The following is a 27,860-nucleotide window of genomic DNA, read 5'->3' on the forward strand; positions in this document are numbered from 1 at the left end:
AGTTATACAGACAGCAATTGTCACAATACAAATGAGGGCAAATGTTGACAACACTACACTGGGTGCAACCATTCATAGGGACTGCAGAGGTGTTAGCAGAGAAAATTAAGCACTGACATTTAAATTAATTGCACCAATATTGTGAGAGAAGAAGAAATCTTGAAAAGGGAAAAGGTGAAATAGAGTAGCTGCATTTATTTGTGTAGTAAAATAGAATTAGTAAAATATAACAAAAAGGGCAGTCTACATTACAGCCAACAGAGGAAGGGAGCAGGAGCAAGAAATAAGGAAACACATTAAGAAAATGAACAAAAAGAACAATATTGTAATAATCACGGAGAATTTTAATTACTTCAAAATTAACTGCTGAGAAGAACAAACAAACAAAGTGGATGAGAAAGCAGAGATCCTTTCATTTGTGCAGGGCAGCTTTCGAACCCAGTGTATACTGATACATCAGAATGGATGTATATTAAACCATATATTTAAAAATATGTTACTGACAATGCAGTTGCCCTTCTGTTGCTGCATTATGCTGTAGCAGGAACTTAGGTGTCAGGAAACAGGCGTTCTGGCAGCAACGATTCACTAACAGTTCAATGTGGACAGGCTGTTAGTAAGGGCTGGTGTGGAGTGAGCTGGGACAAGCAGTGCATTGCTCCCTGCTAAGGTGTGAAGTTCAAGACTAAATCTTGTTTAATATAATGAATACAGGTCATTACCAGTAATTGACAGTAGCCGTTTCAAGTGTTTAATGATCAATGAGAGAAACCATAGGCATCTGGCAACAAATACCTACTTATTACTTTCCCCTGGCGCCCCTCCTCCTTCCCTTTCTCATTTGGTCCACTCTCTTGTCCAACCAGATACATTCTTCTCCAGCTTTTGACATTTCCCACCCTCCTGGCTTCACCTATCACCTTTCAGCTAGCCTCGTTCCCCAATCCCCACTGTTTTATTCTTCCTCCTTCCTTCTCAGCCTGAAACATTTATTTGCATAGATGCTGTCTGACCTGCTGAGGTCCTCCGGCATTTTGTGTGTGTGTTGCTTTGGATTTCCTGCATCTGCAGACTTTCCTAAGACTAGCTTTGAGCGCCACAGCTGAGCAAAGAGTGGCCACGCAGTTGGCCGCGCCCCACCAAGTAGCAAACCATGCAGTTTCTCCACACGAATGAGTCTTTGCTCTGGGAGTGCCAGACTCCCTACACTGCAGTGCACGGACCACACAAACATCTTTTCTACAGTATGGTGGACTATAGATGTGAGCATACAGACTGGTATTAATAGTCAGTGATCTGTGCAGTAGTGGCATATAATCAGCCCAATACACAAGGGTTCACTACTGGATCTCATAATAGAGATTGAACCAGGCAGAAAGAAAAATAGGGGAACTACAAGACAAATATATCTAATATAATAAGACTACAAACATGACAAAGTCCAGTGTAATATATAGGAGAAAAGATCATAAAACTGAACAAAAGAACATTGCAAAGAAAAAAGCACAATGTTGGGAAAAAGTGATGTAAAATAGCAAGGGGAAACATTCTATATGAAGTTCAATAAATTCAAGGAAAATATATATTTTGCTAAAAATAAGAACGCACTAAAGACTGTTGAGTTAGAGAGGGAGACTGACAAAATGTTAAAACTGAGGCCAAGCTACAAATATTGACAGCAAAGAAGAGCATGACAAAGAATGCCATGGGATTTAGAAAAACATTTAAAATTCAATGGAAAAATTAGGAACCAAATATTAATATTTTAAAGAAGAAAAGAATAAACTATTTAATCACCTCATAAATTAGCAAGAAAGAGTTGAGAAAATCCAATTCTTAGTAGACTTTCCTAGCTGGGATGTCTAGAATTAAAGGTCACAATAATGGCCTCAGAATAAGGGATTGGCCAGTTTGGCCTGATACTAGAAAAATCTTCACTCAAAGTGCTATGGATGTTTGGAAGTGGCTGTCCTAGAGCATAATACCTTTCCTGATCGCTAACCTGATCCTGCCTGGTTGTTACGCGCTTTCTGCCTTCATTCCTGGGGTTTTATGTCATTGGTCAACCTCAGTCACTCATGAAATCTATTGTGTCTCAATATTCAATAGTCATTGCAAATTAGTTTGACTCATTGGTTTGGTGTAAGTGAGACCTGAGGCCTGCTGTTGGTTTAGTACATGAAGAAATCTCCAATGGATGCCCAGACCATAATTAAAAGTGCAAGCTCAGGTTTTCAGTGGATTCTACATTTTGTTCGGGCTGAAACTGAGTAACTGAAGTTAGTGGTGGAATGTGTTTCTATCATTGTGGAGGTCGTCTTGTTAGATCTGGGATTTTCAGCTTCATACAGTGTTGGGTTTAATCAGTTATAATTTTTGCAGTACAGCAATAATAGGATGAAGGTTTTAGATATTCATTATAAGGGGTTCACAGGCCTAGAAAATGTATTATGCCTCAAAGCGCATGTTAAACTGGTGGTGAGTAGATGCAGGGCTGATGAATTCTGTGTTTATGACATCTTTCCCACCCCATAGCAATATTTTACATGGACAATGCTCAGGGCATTGTGTACAATAGATTAAAAACACACAGTAGCCTTTCTTTTGATAGCTCCACCATGTTTTAACTGGGGAATATTTTAGTCCAGTTTGGAGGTGGCAGGTTAGCATGGAGCTTCTGTTTGTGAAGTCTGATGACGAGGAGAGGGTGTTCAGTTAACACAAGGATCATTGTCTGAAAAGAATCAGGTTTCAAGAGTCATTGCCATTGGCCTCAGAATGGGAGTGTTCGGCTTTTTTAAAGGTTTCTATGCATGTTCTGTTCATATCTTCTTCCCAGACCTTTGCCAAAAGTGGTGTTTTGCTACTGTTCTTACCTGAGCATATAGGTAGTCAAATGCCACTGGGTCCCTCCTCAGTAGGTCAACTGGGTCCTTTGGAAAAAAGGTGATTCTGAGGATGCATTTCATGGCATTAAAATGACTGCGCTGCACAACCTAGTATTGGACATTAAAAACAGATTCTTATAGAATAAACACATTTGAGTCATCATATCTGTTAAGGACAAGTCATACAGTAATGTAAAAGGGAAGCTTCCCAATTATTAAATGCACACACACACACACACACACACACACACACACACACACACACTCACACACACACACACACACACACACACACACACACACACACACACACACACACACACACAGACACACACACACACACACAATATTTTATAGTCTGCTTATGCTCTTTAGCTGTTTATTGATATTTATGTTAATTTTTGGCTGCCCATTTAAAATAGGGAATCTGACTGGAGAATATTCAATAATTCAAGGGGGCCCATACTGGTCTTTCATTTCTACCAGATAGGCACCCAACCAACCCTGGCAGTTTGGTTGGAGTTCCTCTTGCTATCAAATATAAGAGTATCACATGATGAAACTACTTATAATTTCACTGACTAGGAATGTAAATTCAGCACAAACTGGAACAAAGATGCCACAAATTTCATAATTATTTTTAAACTGAGAGCTGGTGTTGGAACAGGAAAAGCATAATGGTGGTAATTTTCCAATGAGGATCAGGTTATTGCTGAAGCAAACAAAGGAACATTTTTTTCTCCTTCCACCTGTAACCTGTGAATGTTGTTGGGTCAGGCTAGTAGGAAGTTCTGTAGATTTTTAAGACTAATCCTTGGCATTCAGGTGAGTGATTGGAACAGTGATTGTAAGGCCTTCAGAAAGGTGGTGAGTAAACCCAGAGTTTAAGAGCTACAGGATTTCCCTGTTGGGGCATGGGCAGAATCACAAAGATGGTGAAAAATGTTATTTATCCTTTTGCCTTGGCTTCTCTTATCTCCAGGTTGGCCTGATGGTTGGCATGGGGCTCCAGTTAAAATGTCAGTAATTACATCTGGGCTGGATAAACCTTACTGTTGGGCCCAGGTGCCCTCTTTTGGAAGAGCAGATGATGGTTATGAGAAAAAGACCAGGTTTTGTGCCCTATGTTATTTGGACCAATTTAATCTCCTATCTGAGCTCCTTAATGTTATAATTTGCCTTTTAGCATAACCTATCTTTTCATTTCTCATATCATTAATTTGATCTGTGGTGACCGACCTCTTAATTAATTGATTACAGGCAATAGCAAATATTCAGGATTCTTGTTCCTAATGATTATCCAACCATATTTTGGAAGTAGCTAGATATGCAGTGTGCATAAGCATTAGAGGATTAAGCAAGTTTATATCCAGAGATCCTAACTTATTACAAGTCATTACTGCATTATCCAGAGAGGGAAAATATGAAAAGGAATTCAAAAGCAAATAGCTTAGGGAATGAATGTGAGTTTGGTACTAGCTGCTGCTGATACTGACCTGTATCAGAGTCTCTGCTTCATGTAGAAGAAGAAGTTTCTTCTCTGGACCTTCATTGCCCACCTCCAGCACCAGTGCAAAGTGTTCTATGCACCTGAGAGACAACCTTTCCTGTAGTGTGAGAATCACGTCCTACAAAAGACGACACTGTGTAAGTCAGACCCTGCGGACTTCTATTACAGGATTTACAAGGGAGAAACAATTATTAAACATCACTGGTCATGTTGTTTAGTTATAATTGTATCTTGTACAAGGGGATGGTTGTGATTGATAGTGGTTGATCACACAGGATCTGAACATTACAGCAGCTGTGCCTCAGGGCAGTGCCTTAAGCCCTGTTGTTCCATCAGTGTTCCTCATTGCATCATAAGGTGGAAAGTGGGCACATTTGCTGATGATTGCGTAATGTTCAATACTTTTCAGAAAACAACAAAGTCTGCCAGCGCCTGCAGGAAGACTGAGGCAACAATCAGGCATGGGCTGAGAACTGGAAATTACCTTTGCCGCATAAAATCATCAGACAATGATGACCCCATACAAGAATGAGTCTAACTATGTACTCTTGATGTTCAGTATCACCACTGTCACTGAGACCTCACCAGCAGATGGCCAGGCCAGAAGCTCAACTGGACTGGCAAAGTAAAAATTTTAGTTAAAAAAGAAGTCAGAAGATGGGTATGACTCAACTTTTGACACCCCAAATTCTATGCACTATCTGCAAAGTACACTTAAGGAGTATGATCGTAGTTGATCAAGAAAGGTTTAAGTTTACACTCACTGAGACATTGCCTCCAAGGTGAGAGGTAAGATAATCTTTAGCTGCTTGAAACCTGTGTTTTTCCTGGTTCATAATGAAGCTCAAGGGCATATGCAGTTGATTTTCATCTTCTAGTCAGAAGCTCAACCCTGCTCCATTCACTTGTTTATAACACTCCTGCCCTCTGTAACCTATGATACAATTCCAGGAGTGATAGCTTGAGTAATTCACACAAAATACTGGAGGAACTCAGCAACCCAGGCAGCACCTGGGTAAGCAGTTGATGTTTCATCAGAATTGATGAATCCTGAGTCCTGCTGAAGGGTTGCGGCCCGAAACATCGACTGTACTCTTTTCCCTAGATGCTGCCTGGCCTGCTGAGTTCCTTCAGCATTTTGTGTGTGTTACTTTGAATTCCTACATCTGCAGATCTTCTCTTGTTTGTGATAGTTCGAGCACTAAAATTTGTTTGTGTTGTTAAGGATGGTTCACATTATCAATACAGTAGAATTTTGTGACTGGCTGATACATTTTTTTCAGTTTTATTAATTACGACTAGCTTAGCATTAACTGTTACAACATGCTGTGACTTCTTAGAGGAGTTTCAAGCTTCAGAACTCTGGGGTGTTCAGAAGTCTTTTTGACCCTTATTTAACATTTTTACTTACACCAAAAGATTCTTGCTACTTTCTTGGACTTACCTTTAAGAGTTTATTGTGAATTTTTGAAGAAATGAATACAGAAATGGCTTTTAGATCTAAAGGGCAAGAACCTGGGAAGAATCCTAATGGCAACGGGAAGAAAAAGCAGACCGATTCTAAGCGTACTGAATTGACTTACGAAATGTTATTGGAGGTTTTAAATCAAAAATTTGAAGAACAACGACAAATTTTTAAACAAGATATAAAGGCTTTTCTAGATTATATGGATAAGACGTATTCAGTAGTTAACCAGCAGCAAGTTCTAATCGCAACTCTGCAAGAGGATACTCGGAAGTGAGACTTGATAATTGAAAAACTGCAGCAGAACTTACTTTCGACGATTAAACAGGTGGAAACACTTAAAGCCAAGAGTGTCGACTTTGAGAATCGGTCCAGAAGACAAAACCTATGCATACTTGGTCTCCCGGAAGGTATTGAACAAGGGGACCCCACGAAGTACTTTGCTCGACTTTTAAAGGATGCGTTCCCTTCTGTATTCCCAGACAGTCCTCCGTTACTCGATCGCGCTCACAGAATTATGCGGCGATCACCGAGTGCTTCAGCTAAACCACCGGTTGTAATTGTCCGATTTCATTATGTGCATGTTAAAGAGCAACTTATTCGTGTGGCTCAGCGTGTAGGGATGGTCAAATTTCTAGATCACAATTTTTGATTAGTAGAAGATTTTAGTCCAGAAGTAATGAAGGCAAGGTTTCTTTTTAAACCTCTGATGTCTGAATGTTATGAGAAAATCTAAAACCTGCGAAGCTCAGAATCTCACCTCAGAATGCTCCGCGTCGTGTTTTTCTTTCTACATCTGAAGCGAGAAGCTTTCTGAAGGAGAACTTCCCTACTGCTACGGACACTCATCTCTAATAAATGAGTGATTTTGATCGTACAAGATGGTTTTTATTTCCAAAACCAGATTTTGTTTCTGGCTATTGGTGTAGGTTTACTCTATATTTTATACTCTAGTTAAAGTTTTTTTTCGACATACTAATCTTTTTATTTTACTTACTTCAATCACTGTACATTATCTTTGGTTATTATATTAAGAAGTTTGGTTTTAGTATAATGATTATAATTTCTTTAGAGTTTGGGTAGATTTTTTTTTTATCCTTTATACATGGAGTTGTCTTCTGCTGATATGGGGGTAGATTTAGTTTCATCTTTCCCTTTTCCCAGCCTATCCCTGGCTGGGGTGGTCTTTTTTTCCCTCTTGGGTGGGGGGTGGGAGATCTTTTTCTGAATCTTATGTTTCTTATATCAGTTTCTTTTTCAGTTTTTTTCATTTGGGCTGATTTTGAACTACAAAAATGTCCGCGATGTCGTCACTTCCGGGTCTGCTCCTTATTTTTGTTCCTCTTCTGGGTGCATGAGTTCATAATTTGGTTAACCCTTTATTTACCAAAGGGTTGATTTCAGAAATATGGCTCAGACCATTAATTTTGTCTCTTGGAATACTAATGGCTTAAACCATCCGGTTAAACGGAAAAAGATTTTCAAAGTATTCCAAAGACTTAATGCTCATATTATTTTTGTACAAGAAACTCATGTGAGGAAAGAGGACAATTATCGTTTTTTTAGGTTTTGGAGGGGTCAACAGTATCATTCAAATTCGAATGCCAAAGTAAAGGGAGTTTCAATTTTTATTGACTCCTCTATTGCATTTGTCCAACATGATATCTTTTCGGATCTGAATGGTAGATTTTTGTTAATTACTGGCTTACTTTTTAACAAAAAGGTTGCTATGGTTAATGTTTATGCTCCAAATGTGGATTGTCCTGATTTTTTTAAGTCCTTGTTTACTTCTGTACCTAATCTAAATGAATATAAGTTAATAATGGGTGGTGACTTTAATTGTTGTTTAAATCCTTTGATGGACAAATCTATATCTACTCAGACTTTACCCAACAAGTCAGCCACTTGTATTAACTCCTTTTTGACTGATAATGGAATTTTTGATATTTGGAGATTTCAGCATTCTAAGGACAAAGAGTTTTCTTTTTTCTCACATGTTTATCATTCCTACTCGAGAATTGATTATTTTTTTATTGACTCTTGTTTTATTCCATCGGTAAATGGTTGTAATTATGATATTATAGCCATCTCTGACCATGCTCCATTAAAACTTTCTATTAAATTTACGGATACAGCTTCTAGTACTAGACAATGGCGATTTGATTCTACCTTACTGCAAGATCCGGATTTTATTAAATTTATGAAGGAACAGATCGATTTCTTCTTTTCAACTAATTCCACGGATAATATTTCTTGCAGAACACTTTGGGACACTTTTAAAGCATATATACGTGGACAGATTATCTCTTACTCTGTTGGTCTGAGAAAACGCATTAAGAAGGAAACTCTTTTATTGGTTGATAAAATTAAAGAGATTGACAAGAAATATTCGGTCACTCCTAGTAAGGAGCTTTACAAACAAAGGGTTGAACTTCAAACGGAACATAGTTTATTACTTACATCTTCAATTGAAAATCAATTAACGAAAACCAGATCTGATTTTTATATACATAGTGATAAATCGGGTAAGCTGTTAGCTGGTCAATTGAAGAATGCTTTGGTTAAACATCAAATTACTAAGATACGTCAGCAGAATGGGGATTTGACAGTTAACCATGATGAGATAAATAAATCATTTCAAGATTTTTATACCTCCCTGTATCATTCTGAATTCCCTGATGATCGTAATACCATGTGTGATTTTCTTGGGAAATTGAATTTTCCAAAATTATCATCAAAATTATCATCAATTATTTCAATATTAGAAACTTCTATTATGGATGCAGAAATTAAAGGGGTTATTTCCTCCATGAGTTCTGGGAAAGCACCAGGTCCAGATGGGTATACAGTAGAATTTTTAAAATGTTTTTCCACTACTCTTTCTCCTTGGTTATGCAGGGTTTTTGAAGAAGCAATTAGATTGGGCAATTTGCCACAATCTTTTTATGGAGCTTCCATTTCTTTAATATTGAAGAAAGATAAAGACCCTACTGACTGCGCATCCTATAGACCAATATCCTTATTGAATGTAGATTCCAAGATCTTTTCCAAGTTACTGGCATCCAGGTTGGAGAAGGTATTACCTCAAATTATTTCGGAAGATCAAACCGGTTTTATTAAAAATCGCTATTCTTTTTTCAATGTTAGGAGATTATTGAATATTGTTTATACTCCTTCACATAGCACTTCAGAATGTGTTATTTCATTAGATGTGGAGAAAGCATTTGATAGAGTTGAATGGCCATACTTATTTAATGTGATGGAGAAGTTTAATTTTAGTCCGACATTCATTTCCTGGATTAAACTGATATATCATACTCCAGTAGCCTCGGTGCTTACTAACAATCAAACATCTCCCTTTTTTTGTTTATTTCGGGGCACTAGACAAGGCTGTCCTCTTAGTCCATTATTATTTGATATTGCTTTAGAACCCTTGGCAATTGCTATCAGAGAATCACAGAATATTTTTGGCATTAATCGTGGGACAGATATACATAAGTTATCATTATATGCAGATGATTTATTATTATTTATTTCTGATCCTGAGAAATCCATTCCTGCAGTTTTATCATTGTTGGCTCAATTTAGTGATTTTTCTGGTTATAAGTTAAATCTTAATAAGAGTGAATTGTTTCCTTTAAATAGGTTCCAATTTATGGAAATTTACCTTTCAAATTAGTTAATGACTCTTTTATTTACTTAGGGATTAAAATCACAAAAAACTATAAAGACTTATTTAAGGTTAATTTTTTACCCTTAATCGATCAGATTAAATGCTTGTTTACTAAGTGGTCACCACTATCTTTATCTCTGATAGGTCGGATTAATGCTATTAAGATGGTTATTTTACCCAAGTTTTTATATATATTTCAAGTGGTACCAATTTTTATTCCGAAATCTTTTTCTGTTAATGTTGATTCAAAAATTTCCTCATATATATGGCAGAATAAAAATCCTAGGTTAGGTAAAAAATATTTACAGAAGGCAAGGAAGGAAGGTGGATTGGCATTGCCTAATCTTAGATTTTATTATTGGGCAGTTAATATCCGATATTTGATATGTTGGTTAAAAGGTTGGGATATATCTTTTAGCCCTCATTGGGTGAACCTGGAAATTAAATCTGTACAAGGATTTGCATTGGGTTCTATTTTAGGGACTTCTCTTCCCTTTGCTCTTTCTAAATTACCAAAACGAATTGACAGCCCAATAGTTAAACATACTTTACGCATATGGTTTCAATTTCGGAAATTTTTTGGGTTGACTCAGTTAGTTTTAAATATTCCTATTGTATCCAATTGCTTTTTTTATCCTTCTATTATAGACCAAGCTTATTCAGCTTGGAAGACTAAAGGATTACTACGATTTTCCGATTTATTTTTGGATAATTGTTTTATGTCTTTTGAGCAATTATCTAATAAATATAATTAGCCTAGATTTCATTTTTTTTTTAGATATTTACAGATTAGGAATTTCTTAAATACTGTACTTCCTACTTTTCCAAATTTTGTGTCTTCAGGTATTTTGGAGAGTTTGTTTGAACTAAACCCTTTTCAGAAAGGGCTAATATCAAAACTTTACAATATAATTATGAAGATATGTTCAGAGCCCTTTTATAAGACTAAAAATGATTGGGAAAGAGAACTTAACCTTACTATCCCTATTGAGAATTGGGATAAAATTCTTCAATTAGTTAATACATCATCTATATGTGCTAAACATTCATTAATACAGTTTAAAGCTGTGCACAGGGCTCATAAGTCCAAAGATAAATTGGCTCATTTTTATTCCTATATAAATCCTATTTGTGACAGATGTCATTCTGAGATAGCGTCTTTAACTCATATGTTCTGGTCGTGTCCGCTTTTGAAAAAATATTGGAAAGATATTTTTGATATTATTTCTGCGGTATTGAACATTGATTTACAACCTCATCCTATTACTGCAATTTTTGGGTTACCAATGATGGACTCAATCCATTTATCATCTTCTGCTTGTCAAATGATTGCATTTCTTACACTAATGGCTAGAAGATCTATTTTGTTGAATTGGAAAGAAATTAATCCTCCTACTGTACTTCATTGGTTTTCTCAAACTATGTTATGTCTAAATTTAGAAAAAATTAGAAGTGTTGTATTTGATACTTCTATTAAATTTGAAAAGATATGGAGACCATTTATTCAATATTTTCATATGATGTAATATGACCCTGTTCCAAGCCTATTTGATTTTCCAGTTTCGATTTTATATACCGGTATGTTGAGAGGATCAGAGTTGACGACACTGATGATTTTGTATTTTTGTGAGATATTATAAACAGCCCTTTTTTTCCTTTTTCCATTTTTTCTTTTTCTCTTTTTTCTTTTTTTGTTTTTTCCTTATTAGTTACTAGATTATTAGATTAGTTTTTTGCATAATTTTTTTCTTTTTCTTTTTTCTTTTTTTTAATTATATATTATGATATACCTAGGTTTGCCTTGTTTATTTGTATATTGTATCGTCCATGATTTGGGAAGACTCATTTATACTGTAATCATTGCTTATGTATTCTTTCATGTTCAGTTGAAATGTGTATGTTCGCAATCCCATTATCTATGTATCAATTTTATTTTGTTGATATTAATAACAATAATAAAAAGATTGAAAAAGAAAGAAGTCTTTTTGAATTGCTCACAGAATAACTACTGAATCCTGATAACAGCTAGACCACAAGCTGAGCATTGCAGAATTATATGGGAGGAAGTACTGACAATATGCATTTATAGGGAGAAATCATAAACATGAGAAAATCTGCCAATGCTGGAAATCCAAAGTCACACACACAAAACGCTGCAGGTACTCAGCACCTGCCTGACCTGCTGAATTCCTCCAGCATTTTGTGTGTGTTGCATTATCGGTGGAGTTTGATGTACTTTTACCCTGGTGGAAAATCACTGTAAATTAGAATACTGATCCTGAGGATTCAAGAATGTGATAGCAAAAGTTTGTCTGTTGACTATTCATAAGTCAAGGAATACAAATGCTGATATATGACTCCTCATCTTTTTTTCTCCAGTACTGATTAAGGGTCTCTGCCCAAAAAGTTGACTATACTGTTTTCCATGGATGCTGCCTGGCCTGCTAAGTTCCTCCAGCATCTTGTATGTGTTGCTTGGATTTCCAGCATCTGCAGATTTTCTCTTCTTTGTGCTGGAGTATTTATTGAATTGAATTCAGAAACAGAAGACAACTTTTTCTCACACCCACATCGCATAACAATGTAATGACATTATCTCAGTCACAAAATTTCATTCTCAATTTTGTGTGTGAAATTAGTTATGATGAGCTCTTCATGTTGTACTCTTGTATGGACCTTGATGATATTTCTGATTCTGAGTTGCTTGGTCTGTTTCTCACAAGCAAATACTGGGACTGGACCAGAGCAATTCTCAATGGTGTTCTCCAATTATCTGCTTGAATTATTTTAATGAACATAGGCTATCTATGGAGTAACCCAATCCAAACCACTGAAGGCAGCACTCCACATATGGGATGATTTGCTTACCAAATCCTTGGGCACATATTTTCTGCTATTAATTAAAAATTAATATTTACCTAGTTAACCCAATTAACTGTCCAAATGAGATATAAGTGGCTCTTTATCTTTTTTAATTGAGGTGATTGTAAATTTAAGATGATCTTACCCTCACAGTTGTTCTGCTATCAAAGGTGAACGATTTCATCTGGCCGTTTTCCAGATATACATTCAGCACGTTTGAGATCAACATTAGAGTTTCCTCTTTCATAGGATCCTGATGGAGACAAAAAGAAGTCAATTTTATTCTAGTGCCCTCATGTAACCAATAAAATTTTTCTAATGTTTTTATTTGCAGATCCCAAATGCTCTGGCTCTAATCCCACACCCAGTTAAAAATCCACGATGAATTAAAAAACTGGGCAAGCACCACACTACTTGAGTTGGCATCTTTTGGAGGAAATATTTAATAAATAGGCTGCCTACTGTTAATAAAATCCATGTAGTGATATTTGGGTTCTGCACAATATTTATTTCTCAGCTAATACTATTAAAACGTTGTTGCATCTTCCATATTGGTGACAGTCTCTTCCTTTCAGTTTCTCTGCATCATTCAGCTTGATGGGATTATATCTATTCAATTTTCATCAGGCTGTTTAATACCAAAGAGTCAAGTGTAATGGCTTCATTTCGCTCGCCTGCAAGATTATTCTGCAGTCCTCCGAAAAATTATTCTGTTCCTTCCTATTTCTCAATTACATGCTGCCCTAAGGCAAAGCAGCCAAAAATCAAGGTGTTAGTTTCCACATACTCCGCAACATCCAACTCCACCTCATCACCATCCCTGATTCACCCACAGTCTTAAAATCATCAAGTTGCTTGCTCGCCTTTTAGAACTAAACAAAGAGAAAACTACATTGTGAGGTTAAAATCTTTCTTTCCCTGGCAATTGCTTGAGGCTCAACATTGGTTTTGTATTTTTTTCCGAAGGTGGACTTACAAACACATAACGTGGCATCATTAAGTGGCTATTTCTGTCTTTGTAACCTCACCTGACTCCATCTCTGCTTCAGCTCATCTGCTGCAGGAACCCTCATCCATGCCCTTGTATCTCTAGGCCTGAATATGTCAGGGTGGCTGTGCATCTTCACTTCCCTTCTTCCCTTGTCTGCACTCTTGTTAACTTGAGGTCAGCCAAAACACTGCTGCCTGTGTCCAAACTTGCACCAGTCCAATTCACCCATTAATCTTGCACTTGCTGACCTAAATTGGCTCCTGAATGAGAAATACCAGATTTTAATATTTTTAATGGTGTTTTCAGTCCCCTCATTACTGCCCCATCTTAGTTCTAACTTCATCAAGCCATGCATCCACTGAACTAGTCATCGTTCTCCAACATGATCAGGATTATTCCACTATTGATGGCATCCTCTGCTGCTGCCAGGGTTCTTTGCTTCTGGTTTGACCAACCCCGAAACCTTTCAACCCTCGTTTGAAATTCCCCTCTGACCAATTTTTTGATATTTGACCAAACAACTCCTTTTGTGGCTGAGTGGTTCATTTTGGTTTTTAGTGAAGTGAGGGAGGAAGATGCAATCTGTATCAGTAGTTAAATAGTTAATTGGACGTTTAACCCATCCACTTTTCATCTTATTATAATATCAGTAACTACACCTGGATAATTTTGCAATGTTCCTTACAATTATAGAAACAAAATTACTAATATCTTTTATATTTGTGTAGTAAACTGCAGTACTTTATTAGTAAAGTAATTTATTTTCTAAAGATGCAGAGGTACTGCAGATAAATGCTGTTGACAAGTGTGCATGGCAAGGGTTCATAGGTCAGTTGACCTAATTTGATTTGGTGGGGAAAACTGGGAATTTCCCCCCACTTTAAATAGGACCATTTACTTCTAGCTATACATTACTCCCTCACCCTTGTACAAAAATTTCAAGTAAGGCCATGCACGTGGGTCTCTTATCAGGGATATTTATTTATTTAGAAATACATTGCGGAACAGGCACTCTGGCCCAATGAACCATACCACCCTGCAACCTACCTATTTAACATTAGCCTAATCACAGGACAATTTACAATGACCAAAGTTCAAATTGAAAGTTCAAAGTAAATTTATTATTGAAGTGCAAATGTATATATACAACCCTGAGATCCATTTTATTATGGCTATTGACAGGAAATAGAAGAAACACAATAGAATTAATGAAAGACTGCCCATAGCCAATGTGTAAAACAATTTGTGTAAATACAAAAAAGAAAAACAAGAAATAATACTACTACTACTACTACTACCACTAATAACAAAAATAATTAATAAATAAATAAATAGACAAATAAATAAATAAATAAATAAATAAAGAAAGAAACATTGAGAACATGAAATGAAGAGTCATTGAACGTGAGTCCATAGATTGTGGGAATGGTTCAGTGATGGGTTGGGTGAAGTTGAGTCAAATTATGCCCTTTGTTTCAAGAGCCTGATGGCTGAGGGATAGTAACTGTTCTTGAACCTGGGTGATGTGGGTCATGTGGCTTCTGTACCTTCTTCCTTATCGCAGCAGAGAGAAGAAATCATGGTCTGGGTGGTGGGGGTGCTTGATGATGGATGCTACTTTCTTGCAACAGTGCTCTGTGTAGACATGTTCAATGGTGAGGAGGGCTTTACCCATGATGGACTGGGCCATACCCAGGACTTTTTGTAGGGTTTTCCATTGAAGGGCATTGGTGTTTCCATACCAGACTGTAATGCAACCAGTCAATATACCCTCCACACTCATCTATAGAAGTCTGTTAAACTTTTAAATGACATACTGAATCTTCACAAACTTCTAAGAAAGTAGAGGCACTGCTGTGCTTTCTTCGTAACGGCACTTAGGGCAGATCCTCTGAAATGATAACATTGAGGAATTTAAATTGCTGACCCTCTCTACATTGGACTCCCCTGATGAGGACTGGATCATGGACCTCCGATTTCCTCCTCCTGAAGTCAATAATCAGTTCCTCGATCTTGCTGTCATTGAGTGAGAGGTTGTTGTTGAGGCAACCCTCAGCCTGATAGACAATTTCCCTCTGACTGATACATTCACCATCACCTTTGATTTGGCCGATGACAGCAGTGTCATCAGCAAACTTAAATAGTGCATTGGAGTTGAGCTTAGCCTCACAGTCATAAGTATAAAGTGAGAAGAACAGGGGGCTAGGCACACAGCTTTGTGGTGCACCTGTGCTGACGGAGATTGTGGAGGAGATGTTGTTGCCAATCTGAACTGACTAGGATCTGCAAGTGAAGAAATCGAGGATCCAGAACACAAGGAAGTATTGAGGCCTAGGTCTTGAAGGTTATTGATTAGTTTTGAGGGGATAATAGTATTGAATACTGAGTTGTAGTCAATGAAGAGCATCCTAATGTATGCACCTTCACTGCCCTGATGTTCCAGGGTTGAGTGAAGAGCCAATGAAATGGCATCTGCTGTTGATCCTGTTGTGACAGTAGGTAAGTTGGAGCAGATCTCAGGTAGTAGTTGATATGTTTCATGACCTGCCTCTCAAAGTACTTCATCATAGTGGATGTATGTCCTATTAACCTACGGACCAGTATGTCTGTGGACTGGGTGGAAACCGGAGGAGTCAGAGGAAAGCCATGCAGTCACGGAGAAAATGTACAAGCACCTTACAGACGGTGCTGAATTTGAACTCTGAACTCTGCAACTTCCCATGCTGTACTAGCATCGCAGCAGCTATGACACCGCAACTAAATCTTCTGAAATTGAGGTTAGAAGCTACAGCTAGACCAAGTTGAGAGTTGGATGCATTTTATCTCTGGAAATTGTTTGATGTGCAGAAGCTGAAATATACACTGAATTATTGATGTCTTAAGACTCTTAAATCTTGCCTTTGAACTATATTGTTTGATGGACTCCCCAAATCCTTCTCCATTCCTGACTTAGTTTGTTGTTGATTCCCAGTGGGCAGGAGTTGACAGCAATGGGTGTGGGGTAGATTTCTGGATGACAGTGGGGACCCAGAGAGGTTATTAATGAACGGTGTTGTTGGAGTTCCCAGTAAGAGCAGAGAAACTAGAAACTAATGGCCATGGATGCACGAAATATCCTCCAGGGACCAAACCTACATGAGCTCCCCTGTATCCTGTAGCTTGCAATGCACTTTTTAGACAGTATGGTGGAGGCAGTAGGAATACAGTATGAATTCCTCCCATCATCCTAACGGTCAACCACCCTGCTCTCATCAAACTGGTGGGTGATAATGTGGTGGCTGGGTGGAACGTCTCCTCTAAAGTCATATGCAATGCTGCAAGTACTCACAGAACTGTTTCCGTTGATTGTAACCTCTTCAGAAAATCGAACTTTGACAGGGTTTGTCCTAAGCTGTGCTTTCTTGGCTGCACTGATGAAGGCAGATTTCGGAGACTACAAATTTAAAAAAGAACATTAACTGTGTTATGTCAATGTTAGAGCAGCTTTCGAATATCAATTAGAAGGCTATAAAGCACAGTAAAAAAAAGCTCAAGTTTTAACTGAACTCCTTGGGTGTTTGGGGAAGTAATGATGAAGTTTTTGATTTTTTTTTTCTTTTTGTCTGTCTAGGTAATTGCTTATTTGTTCTTTGTGGAATTCTTGTAATATACTGTGTGTTAGACTCTGGTCTTATCTGGCCTGGAAAAACAATATGTGGACAGGCCTCTCCAAAGATGTTACATTGTAGGTTGCGGAGGTTTCAGTGAGGCTTCTACTGAAAGGGATGATCCTAGAATGCGATAAGCATTTAAAAATGTTTTAAAGTCCCAGAATTTCCCACCAGCAGTGGACTGCCCATTCTTGACTTCCATGAATTGGTAAGTTTGTGGTTACTGTCAACATGCATTTGCAAGCCAGCTCCAGCTTCAGTGGTGAGGTTCTGTGTGATTGCAGTGCTTTGCGTAATATTATTGTCATAAGATGGAGCCAGAACCAGCCCTGAAACAACTGAAAGAGCTTTAACAACTAGGAAATCAATAATCACATCTCAGCCATTCAGAAGCTTTGATAACATTCAAGAGCTGCTAAAAATCAAACAATTAATGAAAAATATATCAAAATATGAAAATATTGAAACATTGTTATGCAACTGAAAACACTTTGTTATTAGTAAACAGTTAATTTAAATTATTTAAATTAGAGGATGTTTCCTCATGTTTTCTTTCTTTCACTTGCAATCATTCTTTAATTAACTAAAAGGGCTGGCACAGGTGGGCACCTCTGAATCTCCAGCCAGCTAACATGAGACACCTGCCATGTTTCCAACTAATCAAACGAGCTAGCTTCAATCCGTTCCTCCTGGTCTTCAGTTCTTAGCATGAAATGTTCACTCTTTTCCATTGATGCTGCCTAACCTGCGAAGTTCCTCTAGCATTTTGTGCGTTTTGCTTCAGTTACCTTGCCTTAAGTATTTGTGGCCCTTTGTGGCTTGTTTTTTTTTGCAGTTTATTTATAAAATATTGTTTACTGGTGAATTGACTCTGCTGGTATGCTTTTGTGTCAAGCCTTCCCTGTATTTCCTGACAATACGTGAACCCATGATTGACCCAGCAGAGTATGCTCGTTCATTGACAAGAGCACAAGATCCTGAAGCAGCAGAAAACCTTTCACCATGTGCTTGCCACTCTCAATCAGCTGTCCTCGATACAGCAACCCCACTCAAGTCCCTTGGTGCCCAAATCACCTTGGATTCCCAACCTGATGCCACGACTGCCTGTCCCAGTGCATCTTACACTTTGAGTTCCAATCATCTCTGCATTCTACCGTCTGAGCCAATATTGTCTTTGTCATCCCTCTCCTGGCTGGGCAAACTCTGACTCTGGCTGCAGTTAACTGGGACAATAAAACCACGATTTGCAATAAATATGAGAAATTCACTGTTGAGACGCACCAGGTTTTTGACCATCTAGGAAGTGGGGATGGGGGGATTAGCTGTGGTTTGGATAATTTGGCAGTGTCAAGGCTCATGCTTGGTGCTGGATCACATGGTGGAATTCAGGACCCTTGCAGCAGAGTGAGCTCTGCTTTTAGGCCTAGCCTCCTCTACGTTTCCTGAGAGGGACTGTTCCTGCACAATTGGGAAATTGCCATGGGAATACCAAACTTGGTGCATATGTAGAGAACTGTGAGCAATTTTGTGAAGAGTTGCTAGAGCTTCCCCATGATTTTTAACTAGAAGAAGTTTTGCATTTGCATGCTTTTTCTGATAACTGAGGGGGGATGCATTCACAAAAATAACAAGGAAATAACAAGAAAAAGTTGTCAAGCACACAGATTAACCATGACACAAAATGTTGCTATTGCTATAGAGGCTGTTCTGCCTCATTTTTGGGGGAAGAAATGCTAGCTTTGTGTTTGTATCTCAAGCTAGCCTTCATGTTGCCACATTATTCATGTGGCTCTTTCATTTACTTAGTAGAGGTAACCAGTCTGCAACTAGTAGTGATATTGTAAGGCAAAACACAGCATATTAAGTAAGAGGGCGATTGTTTGATTGTCTGCCAGCTCTGGACCCTGAAAGACTCATTGACCTTAAATGATCGCCATTTACTTTTATTCAGCGGCTCCAAGTGGTGGAAGATTTTTTTTAACACAATGGTCCGGTCAGTTAAGACATCCTTAACTGAATGAAAACAACGTGAAAATACCTAGAAAGATTTAACTCCGACACCAGAAATAGAACAATAAATATTTAATCAACTTGCAATATTAATTTGCTCCTAAACTTCCCTGCCAATTGATTGCATCAGTAGTGTACTATTGGACCAGGCAATCTTTTGAATAAATATTTTAATATCAGTGTGCACTTCATGCAAAATGAGCTCTACCTATTAAGGGGTAATATTTTCTACTCTGTTGCACTGCCAGTGGAGCTGATAGTTTCTGTCTTATGTGCTGTCATCTGTTTGAAAGGCCTATAAATTCTGACAGTCTTAAAGGATATTGGGAATATTGAGCCACTATTCAACTTCTTCCTTTCATTTTCATTTCACAATTCTTAGCTGAACAAATAGGATGAATAACTATTAATCTCAATTCTAAAGAGCAGCATACAGCTTTCCGCAGATTTGGCAAGGAAATACATTTCCAATTTAGTGATTTAATGCAATTAGAATTTTATTAGACACAACGAAGTCTGTGATGTTGTGGTGGGAATCTGTAAAGAGCCTCGTCACTTCTCAACACTTCTCACTGAGTATTATAAACTCAGTGACCACTTTATTAGGTACACATGTACACCTAATTGTTAATACAAACATTGAATCAACCAATCATGTGACAGCAATTCAATGCATAAAAGCTTGCAGACGTGGTTACAGGGTTCGAATGTTGTTCAGACCAAACATTATAATGGGTGAAGAAATGTTTTCTAAATGATTTTGAATGTGGAATTATTGGTGGTGCCAGATAGGGTGGATTGCGTATCTCAGAAACTGCTGATCTCCTGGGATTTTCACACACAACAGTCTCTAGAGTGTACAGAGAATGGTGAAAGAAACATTTTAAAAAATCCAGTGACCAGCATTTCTGTGGGCAAAAATGGCTTGTTAATGGGAGAGGGCACCGATTATGCCTGACAGGAAGGTGACAGTAACTCAAGTAGTCAAGCATTACAATGGTAGTGTGTAGAAGAGTATCTCTGAATGCACAAAATGTCAAACCTTGAAATGGATGTCCTAATGCATCAGAAATCTATGAACAGTCAGTGGTCACTTTGTTTGGCACAGGAGAAACCATTACATGCTCAACAAGACTAATGTTATATTTTTGGCAAAAGTTATATTTAAATTCTTGAGAAATACTTTCTATATTTCTTCTTCTAATGATCTTGCATTTACCTTTGCCTCACAGAAATTAGTACCAATCCTCCTCCTGGTTGCTCCTGTCAGCAAAATCAAGAGCTTGCAGATGATTTTGCCGTAAGTCTTTTCCTGAAATTTCCACATGCAATTGTAATTATTAGCAGGAACAAGTAAATGCTTGTTCTCTCAGTAGACTTTCTAATTTGTAATTTTGTCTTAACCCTTTATGACTTTACAATGACTGAGCACTTTTCAGGGTGCGAGAAAACCTCCTGTCGGCTCTAAGTAGAAAAATAAACTCAAATGAATTCCTTATCATCTTATTTGTATTTTATTTTATTTATGATTAAAGAAATACACTTTATTTAATTTTCCAAAATGTAGACCATTCTAGTAAATAGAGGTGGCAATTTAAGAGATATTAAAAGATATCAATAAGATTGAAAGAATGCAGAGAAGATTTATAATGATGTTGCTAGGACTTGAGGTCCTGAGTTTTAGAGAAAGGATGGTAGACTTTGTTCCTTAGAGCTTGAAGAATGAGGGGAGATTTGAAATGACAAAACTTTGAGGTGTATATAGGGTAAATGCAAGCAGGCTTTTTCCATTGCGGTTGGATGAGTCTAGAACTAGAGGTCATGAGTAAGGGGTGAAAGGTGAAATTTTAAGGGGAACATAGGGCGGAGAGCTTCTTCAAAAAGAAGGCGGCGAAAGTATGGAATGATTTATCAGTGGAATTCTCGGATGCGGGTTCAATTTCAACATTTAGAATAAATTTGAATAGCTATATGGATAGGGAGAGGTATGGAAGGGTATGGTCTGGGTGCAGGTCGATAGGACTAGGCAGATTAATAATTCAGCAAGCACTAGATGGGTGCTAGGATCTGTTTCTGTGCTGTAGTACTCCATAACTAATTATAACTAAAGCCAAAATATTTATTCCCTGTGCTTAATTAACTAGTTGAAATAAGCTGTTGGTAAACTGACAGCAAAAGCTCTCAGCAGTATAAGATTGTTTACCTCACTCACTCAGCAATGCCTGCTGGTTGTTAACTACATTTATTTCTTCACATTTAGTTTTCATTTTATTCATTACTCTGTTTAATGAAAGATGTTAGTCAGGGATTTTGTCTTTTGTGTTTGCAATTTACAAAAAAAGTTACAAATCCTTTAAATCAAATTTTATGGAAGGTGAAAAGAGTAATTGGATGAATTTCTGACAGCACAAACAAGTCATTCCACTTAATTAATGAAGAATATAGATGTAATTGCCTGAATTGTTGGCTCATAGATTAACAGCTTTTACTGAAATTAAATTTAAAAATAATGTAATTCTTGAACCTGGTTGGCCATTATTGCTTTGCAATACTTAGATTAAATTTGCTGATAAAGTGCTTCCTGAATCTGCCAGCTGGATCACAGCTCACAAGGCCACACCTGCATCAAACACTAATTTCCTCAGGTCACAATCTGGGCTCCGCTGTTGATATGAACTATCCCCAGTACAGTGCATATTGGAGCAGGATGGACCATATAGATTGGGCATTGAAAAGGCTGCCTGGGAACTGCAGACATATATTGGCAAATGAAACTCCCTCTTTGCAACCACTCCTTTCTTTACCTATTAAATTGACTTTATTTCTTACATCCTTCACATACATGAGGAGTAAAAATCTTAACGTTACATCTCCATCTGAATGTGCAATGGGCAATTTGTAGTAATTTGTAATAAATAGTATGTATAACAGGACAGTCAATATACCATAGAAATACAATTGTATTAGTGTGACTTAATCAGTCTGATGGCCTGGTGGAAGAAACTGTCCCTGGGCCTGTTGGTCCTGGCTTTACTGCTGTGGTACCATTTCCCGGATGGTAGCAGCTGGAACAGTTTGTGGTTGGAGTGACTCAGGTCCCCAATGATCCTTCTGACCCATTTTACACACCTGTCTTTGTAAATGTCCTGAATAGTGGGAAGTTCACATCTACAGATGCACTGGGCTGTCTGCACCATTCTCTGCAGAGTCCTGCAATTGAGGGAAGTACAGTTCCCATAGCAGGCAGTGATACAACCAGTCAGGATGCTCTCAGTTGTGCCCCGTAGGAAGTCCTTAGGATTTGGGGACTCATGCCAAACTTCTTCAACCGTCTGAGGTGAAAGAGACGCTGTTTGCATTTTTCACTACAGAGCCGGTACGTACAGACCATGTGAGATCCTCGGTGATGTGGATGCTGAGGAACTTAAAGCTGTTCACTCTCACAACCCCAGATTCACTGATGTCAACAGAGGTCAGCTTGCCATCATTCCTCCTGTAGTCCACAACCAGCTCCTTTGTTTTTGCGAGATTGAGGGAGAAGTTGTTTTATTGACACCACTGTGTCAGGATAATGACTTCTTCTCTGTAGGCTGCCTCATTATTATTTGAAATAAGGTCAATCAGAGTAGTGTCATCAGCAAATTTAATTTGCAGATAGGAGCTGTGAGTGGCGACACAGTGATGGGTATACAGAGAGTAAAGGAGGGGGCTTAGGTCCCAGCCCTGAGGGGCTCCTGTGTTGAGGGTCAGAGGGACCGAGGTGAGGGAGCCCACTCTTACCACCTGCCGGCGATGTGACAGGAAGTCCAGGGTCCAGCTGCACAAGGCAGGGTGAAGGCTGAGGTCTCTGAGCTCCTTGTCAAGCCTGAAGGGCATTATGGAACTGTAGTCCAAGAACAGCATTCTCACATAAGCATTCCTCTTCTCCAAGTATGTAAGGACGGTGTGTAGCACCGTGACTATTGCATCATCTGTTGATCGGTTGTGTCGGTAGGTGAATTGTAGGGGGTCTAGTGTGGGTGGTAGCAAGCTGCAGATGTAATCCTTGACCAGACTCTCAAAGGATTTGCTTATTATTGAGGTGAGTGCGACAGGACACCAATCGTTCAGGCATGTTACCTTGGTCTTTTTAGGGACAGGGACAATGGTGGATGTTTTGAAGCAGGAAGGCACTCTGCACTGGGAGAGGGAAAGACTAAAAATGTCTGTAAACACACCTGCTGGTTGTATTGAAAGAAACAAGGTTTGTTTACCATTAGAACATTGGAGGTCTCTACTTGGAGCTGGGATTCAGATGGTGGGCTGGCAGCAATTTTTGGAGTTCGGCCAGATGTGCTGCAGCAGCTGGGATTCCGGAATGTGGGCCAGGCCTGTGGCTGTCACAGGATTCCAGAATGTGGGCCAGGCCTGTGGCTGTCACAGGATTCCAGAATGTGGGCCAGGCCTGTGGCTGTCACAGGATTCCGGAATGTGGGCCAGGCCTGTGGCTGTCACAGGATTCCGGAATGTGGGCCAGGCCTGTGGCTGTCACAGGATTCCAGAATGTGGGCCAGGCCTGTGGCTGTCACAGGATTTATGTTCATGAAGGGATTGACCGCTGCACCTCACTGCAGGCTTAGTTTGATGAACTTTTTTTATTATCTCTGTGAGCTCTGCCTCTTTCTGCGCCTCCTCACGCCCCCTCACCCGAGCAATCAGAGGGTTAAAACGTAGCTTTTTACTTGGAATTGGATTGTCCATTCACAGTGCTCAAAATGAGCAAGCCTGTTAGTAAAACACAGAATTTAGATTCATAGGATCAATGAGCCCTTGAAGGACGCAGATGTAAGGTATTAAAGAATGTCCAATGGAATGACAAGTCAACTTGTTTTTTCCACGATGAGTGAAAGCTGACTGATAACTTGACCGATAAGGTAACTTGTTTCTCAGAAACAAATGAGACTATTTTAGATGATAATGTAAATTTTTTCCAATACGTCTACCTTTGAAAAATAATTATAGAATTGTACCTGATTGGTATGTAGATTAGGAAAGAAGTGCAGGCATTTTTGAATTTAAAAGTGGGAGCAGTGTGCAGGCTTATAGGACTTCTCTCCTCAGATTGGAATTGTGGTCGGTGCCAAGGACCTCCAAGAATCTGCAGGCCAGTCATAAATTGGAGTTCTCGATGCACTGTAGGAAGTTGGGCTTGCTACTGTATCAATTATTCTGTGCAAGAGAAATCTACAGAAGATGGAAATCTAAGCAACACTCACAAAATGCTGGAGGAAATCAGCAGACATGTGTGAAAGGGAAGAGATGCGGTGACAGGAGAGGAGACAAGGCCATTGAAGGAAGGTTTCCCTTCCTCAACCATCAACACTTCAAAGAAGGGAGCATTCCCTTCCACCACCATCAATGTGCCCTCAACTGCATCTTTTCCATTTTGCACACGTGTGCCCTCAGCCCATCCTCCAGCCACCCCACCAAGGATAGGGTTCCTCTTGTCCTCACCTATCACCCCACAAGCCTCCATGCCCAGCATATAATTCTCTGTAACTTCTACGATCTCCAGTGGGATACCACTACGAAGCAGATCTTTACCTCACCCCCACTTTCTGCTTTCTGAAGAGATCGCTCCCTGTGCGATGTCCTTGTCCATCCGTTCCTTCCCACTGATGTCCCTCCTGGCACTTATCCTTGCAAATGGAACAAGTGCTACACCTGCCCCTATACCTCCTCCCTCACGACCATTCAGGGCCCCGAACAGTCCTTCCAGGTGAGGCGATACTTCAGCTGTGAGTCTGTTAGGGTCATCTACTGAATTGGTGCACCCGATGTAGCCTCCTTAATAATAATGGTGAGACCTGACATAGATTGGGAGACCAATTCACTGAGCACCTATGCTCTGTCTGCCAGAAAAAGCAGGATCTCCCAGTAGCCATCCATTTTAATTCCATTTCCCATTCCCATTCTGACATGTCTACTGCTGTGATGAGGCCACACTCAGGTTGGAGGAGCATAGCCTTATATTCTGCCTGGGTAGCCTCCAACCTGATGACATGAACATCAATTTCTCTAATTTCCGGTAATGTCCCCCCCCCCCCCCGCCATTCCTTGTTCCCATTTCCCTCTCTCACCTTATTTCCTCACCTGTTCATCACCTCCCTCTGGTACTCCTCCCCCTTCCCTTTTCTTCCATGGCCTTCTGTCCTCTCCTATCAGATTCCCCCTTCTCTAGCCCTTTCACCAATCGACTTCCCAGCTCTTTACTTTCCCCTTCCCCCACTATCGGTTTCACCTATCACCTACTATCTTGTAGTTCTCTTCCCCTCCCCCCACCTTCTTACTTTGACCTCATCTTTTTCTCCAGTCCTGATGAAACATTGACTGCTTACTCTTTTCCATGGATGCTGCCTGGCCAGCTGAGTTCCTCCAGCATTTTGTGTTGTTTCAATTATTCTGTACTGTTTTAGACTTAGTGTTTTGGCATTTCTTAGTATATTCTTCTTATCACTTATTATACTCCAATAATTCAGTTGCAGTAACTTTGAAGTGTTCCTTCTTCATTGATCTGAATCATTGAAACTTGCTTATCTTTCCCTTACACCCTGTGAATCTTGATGACTCAGTATTTGAAAAGTCTTTCTGCTGACTTCTTCAGTATTTGCTCCAAATGATTGGTTTAGGAAACTGAATATATTCCAATGGACATAATATTTGAGAGATGTTTACTGTGTTTGCACAGGTTGCTGAGGCAGGGAGTTCTAAGCATTCATAACTCTGTCCAAATGAAAAGCTGCTGGATATTACCAAATTTATTCCATTTTGTTACTAACATTTATACATGTATTATTTTTGTTTTCTAATTGATATCAGAGTGTAAAATAAATTCCAAGATTGCACACTAGTAACTTCAATCTTTTCAGATGCACAGTTAAAAAAAAACAGAATGTCTATTAATTCAACTTCAGTAATACATTTATCACATGACATTTTTCTCTCTTATCTTTTTACTTAACTGAAGGTGATCACCCAGAATTATACTGAAAGCTATCCAGATTTTGAGAACAAAGCAAAGGAGATTGCTCTTCATTGCCCTCGAAGAATATGATGGTTTAGTTGGTGAGTTCAAATTGTAAAAGCCCACTTTAGGAATAAGAGAATAATTCCAATGATCTATTAAAATCCAGATTTGAAATCTTAAAAGGGAAGTAAAAAATATATAGAATATCATATAATGTGTAAATATTTCAGCCGATATTAATTTAACTGGAGCACTCAAATGCTGCTTTGCCATGATAAGATAATTCAGTAAAGCCCAGGAAACAGCCCTAGAACATTAAGATTCAGGAAGGAGGCCTGTTTCCAAGCACTGAGGCACATCTGCCAATTAATGCTCCTGGGGATTTTGAATAATATCTTGTTAGACAGCATACACACAATATATAATATAATTTATGAGCATACTCACTTGATAAGGCTGCAGGACAGTCAGAATAATGGAGTCCTTGCCATTTCTATTAAAAAAGCACAAAATAAGCTTTCTTTAAATACAGAGTAGGGAAATATAGCAATTAACATTTCAGAATATATAAAACATAAACATTTTTACTGTTCTGCTATATTGATCTTATTGAACTTTAAAACTGTACACATAATAAGAAATAATTTCTAGTATTGGAAACACACCAAATCTATGTCAAATCTAAATTGACATCATTGGTTCTTTGCTATTCTGTGGTTTATTTCTTGATCAAATAATAAATAAAATCAAATATATAACTGGGTGAAGTGTATGCTGTAATTTAATACTGTATCTGAGTACCTGAATTTGTGAAGAAATAACCATGTCTATTGCAAGCCCATGTGCCCCCTTACACGTAGACTGATTATTCAAAACCACCTAGATTTAGTAGGTACTTAATTTACAATTCATAGTGTATTTCCCTGATACACACAAAGCCTCATTGCCAATTAGATAAAAGGGTTCTACAATTTGTGGAGGGCTGTTTAGTTGTGTTTCCTGTGACATAATGGCGCTGGGATCTTGGAATTGTCATCTGAATGTTTAAAGGTGCTGTTGGAATAGATGCATTGCAGTAAAGTTGACATTATTTTAGACATGTAGAATAGTTAAATTGGAGTCAACAGGAGGCATTGACTGAGTAGGCAAGAAGTGATACAGCCTTCCACATCAGGTGAGGAAAATGGTGCAGTGTGTCATTCTAGTATGCATGAAAATATTCTCACTGAAGAACACCAGTACACTGTGTATATGTAGTGAATTGAGCCAACTTTCTGGTACTACGTTTGCAATGCACCATCAAAGGTACATGTCATTTTCTCATGTCTGACACCACAAATAATATCCTTTAAAGCCGCAGTTCAAACTTGGTAGTTGCTTGGAGGGAAGGCTTCCATTGGAGACCTTGTTTGCCTGTTGACATGTAACAGTATTGATAAAGTGCAGATCTAAGGTTTCTTTAGATACAGCCAAGGAGCAGGAAGGCAGTTGCTGTTGACTTGTTGTAGTTTGGTACCACAGATCTGAAGTATAAATGAACCGGCTTAACCATACATGTCTTTCACCTTCGTATTCACCAACATTTTGTTGATGGCTGTGGGGGTGGTAGTGATTGGCAGGTCCAGTACTTGACCTTTACTATGTTCAAGGTCTGGGTTCTCCTTAGAATTATGGTTAGCAGTTGATAACTGCAATGATGCTGTGGCTGGAAACCTTTTACAAAATATAGTTCCATGTTGTAAACAACCAACAGAAAAATCTACTTGTAAAAACATCAAAAATAGCTGTTTGTAAACTCTAATAAA

The 27,860-nt window shown here is 38.6% G+C and overlaps 1 protein-coding gene across 1 annotated transcript in view; it reads right to left on the reverse strand.

The window, feature by feature from the left end:
* Window positions 1-27,860, reverse strand: part of frmpd3 (FERM and PDZ domain containing 3) — a 164,582-nt gene that overhangs the window by 90,871 nt on the left and 45,851 nt on the right. Inside the window, exons 3-7 of the mRNA XM_059976397.1 lie at window positions 26,503-26,548; window positions 16,718-16,822; window positions 12,544-12,651; window positions 4,385-4,516; window positions 2,877-2,996 (exon numbers count right to left, since the gene is read on the reverse strand). Coding sequence (XP_059832380.1) covers window positions 2,877-2,996; window positions 4,385-4,516; window positions 12,544-12,651; window positions 16,718-16,822; window positions 26,503-26,548 — 511 coding nt within the window. The remainder of the gene's footprint in view (window positions 1-2,876; window positions 2,997-4,384; window positions 4,517-12,543; window positions 12,652-16,717; window positions 16,823-26,502; window positions 26,549-27,860) is intronic.

Source organism: Hypanus sabinus, chromosome 8 (assembly GCF_030144855.1).
Source record: "Hypanus sabinus isolate sHypSab1 chromosome 8, sHypSab1.hap1, whole genome shotgun sequence".
Classification (NCBI taxonomy): domain Eukaryota; kingdom Metazoa; phylum Chordata; class Chondrichthyes; order Myliobatiformes; family Dasyatidae; genus Hypanus; species Hypanus sabinus.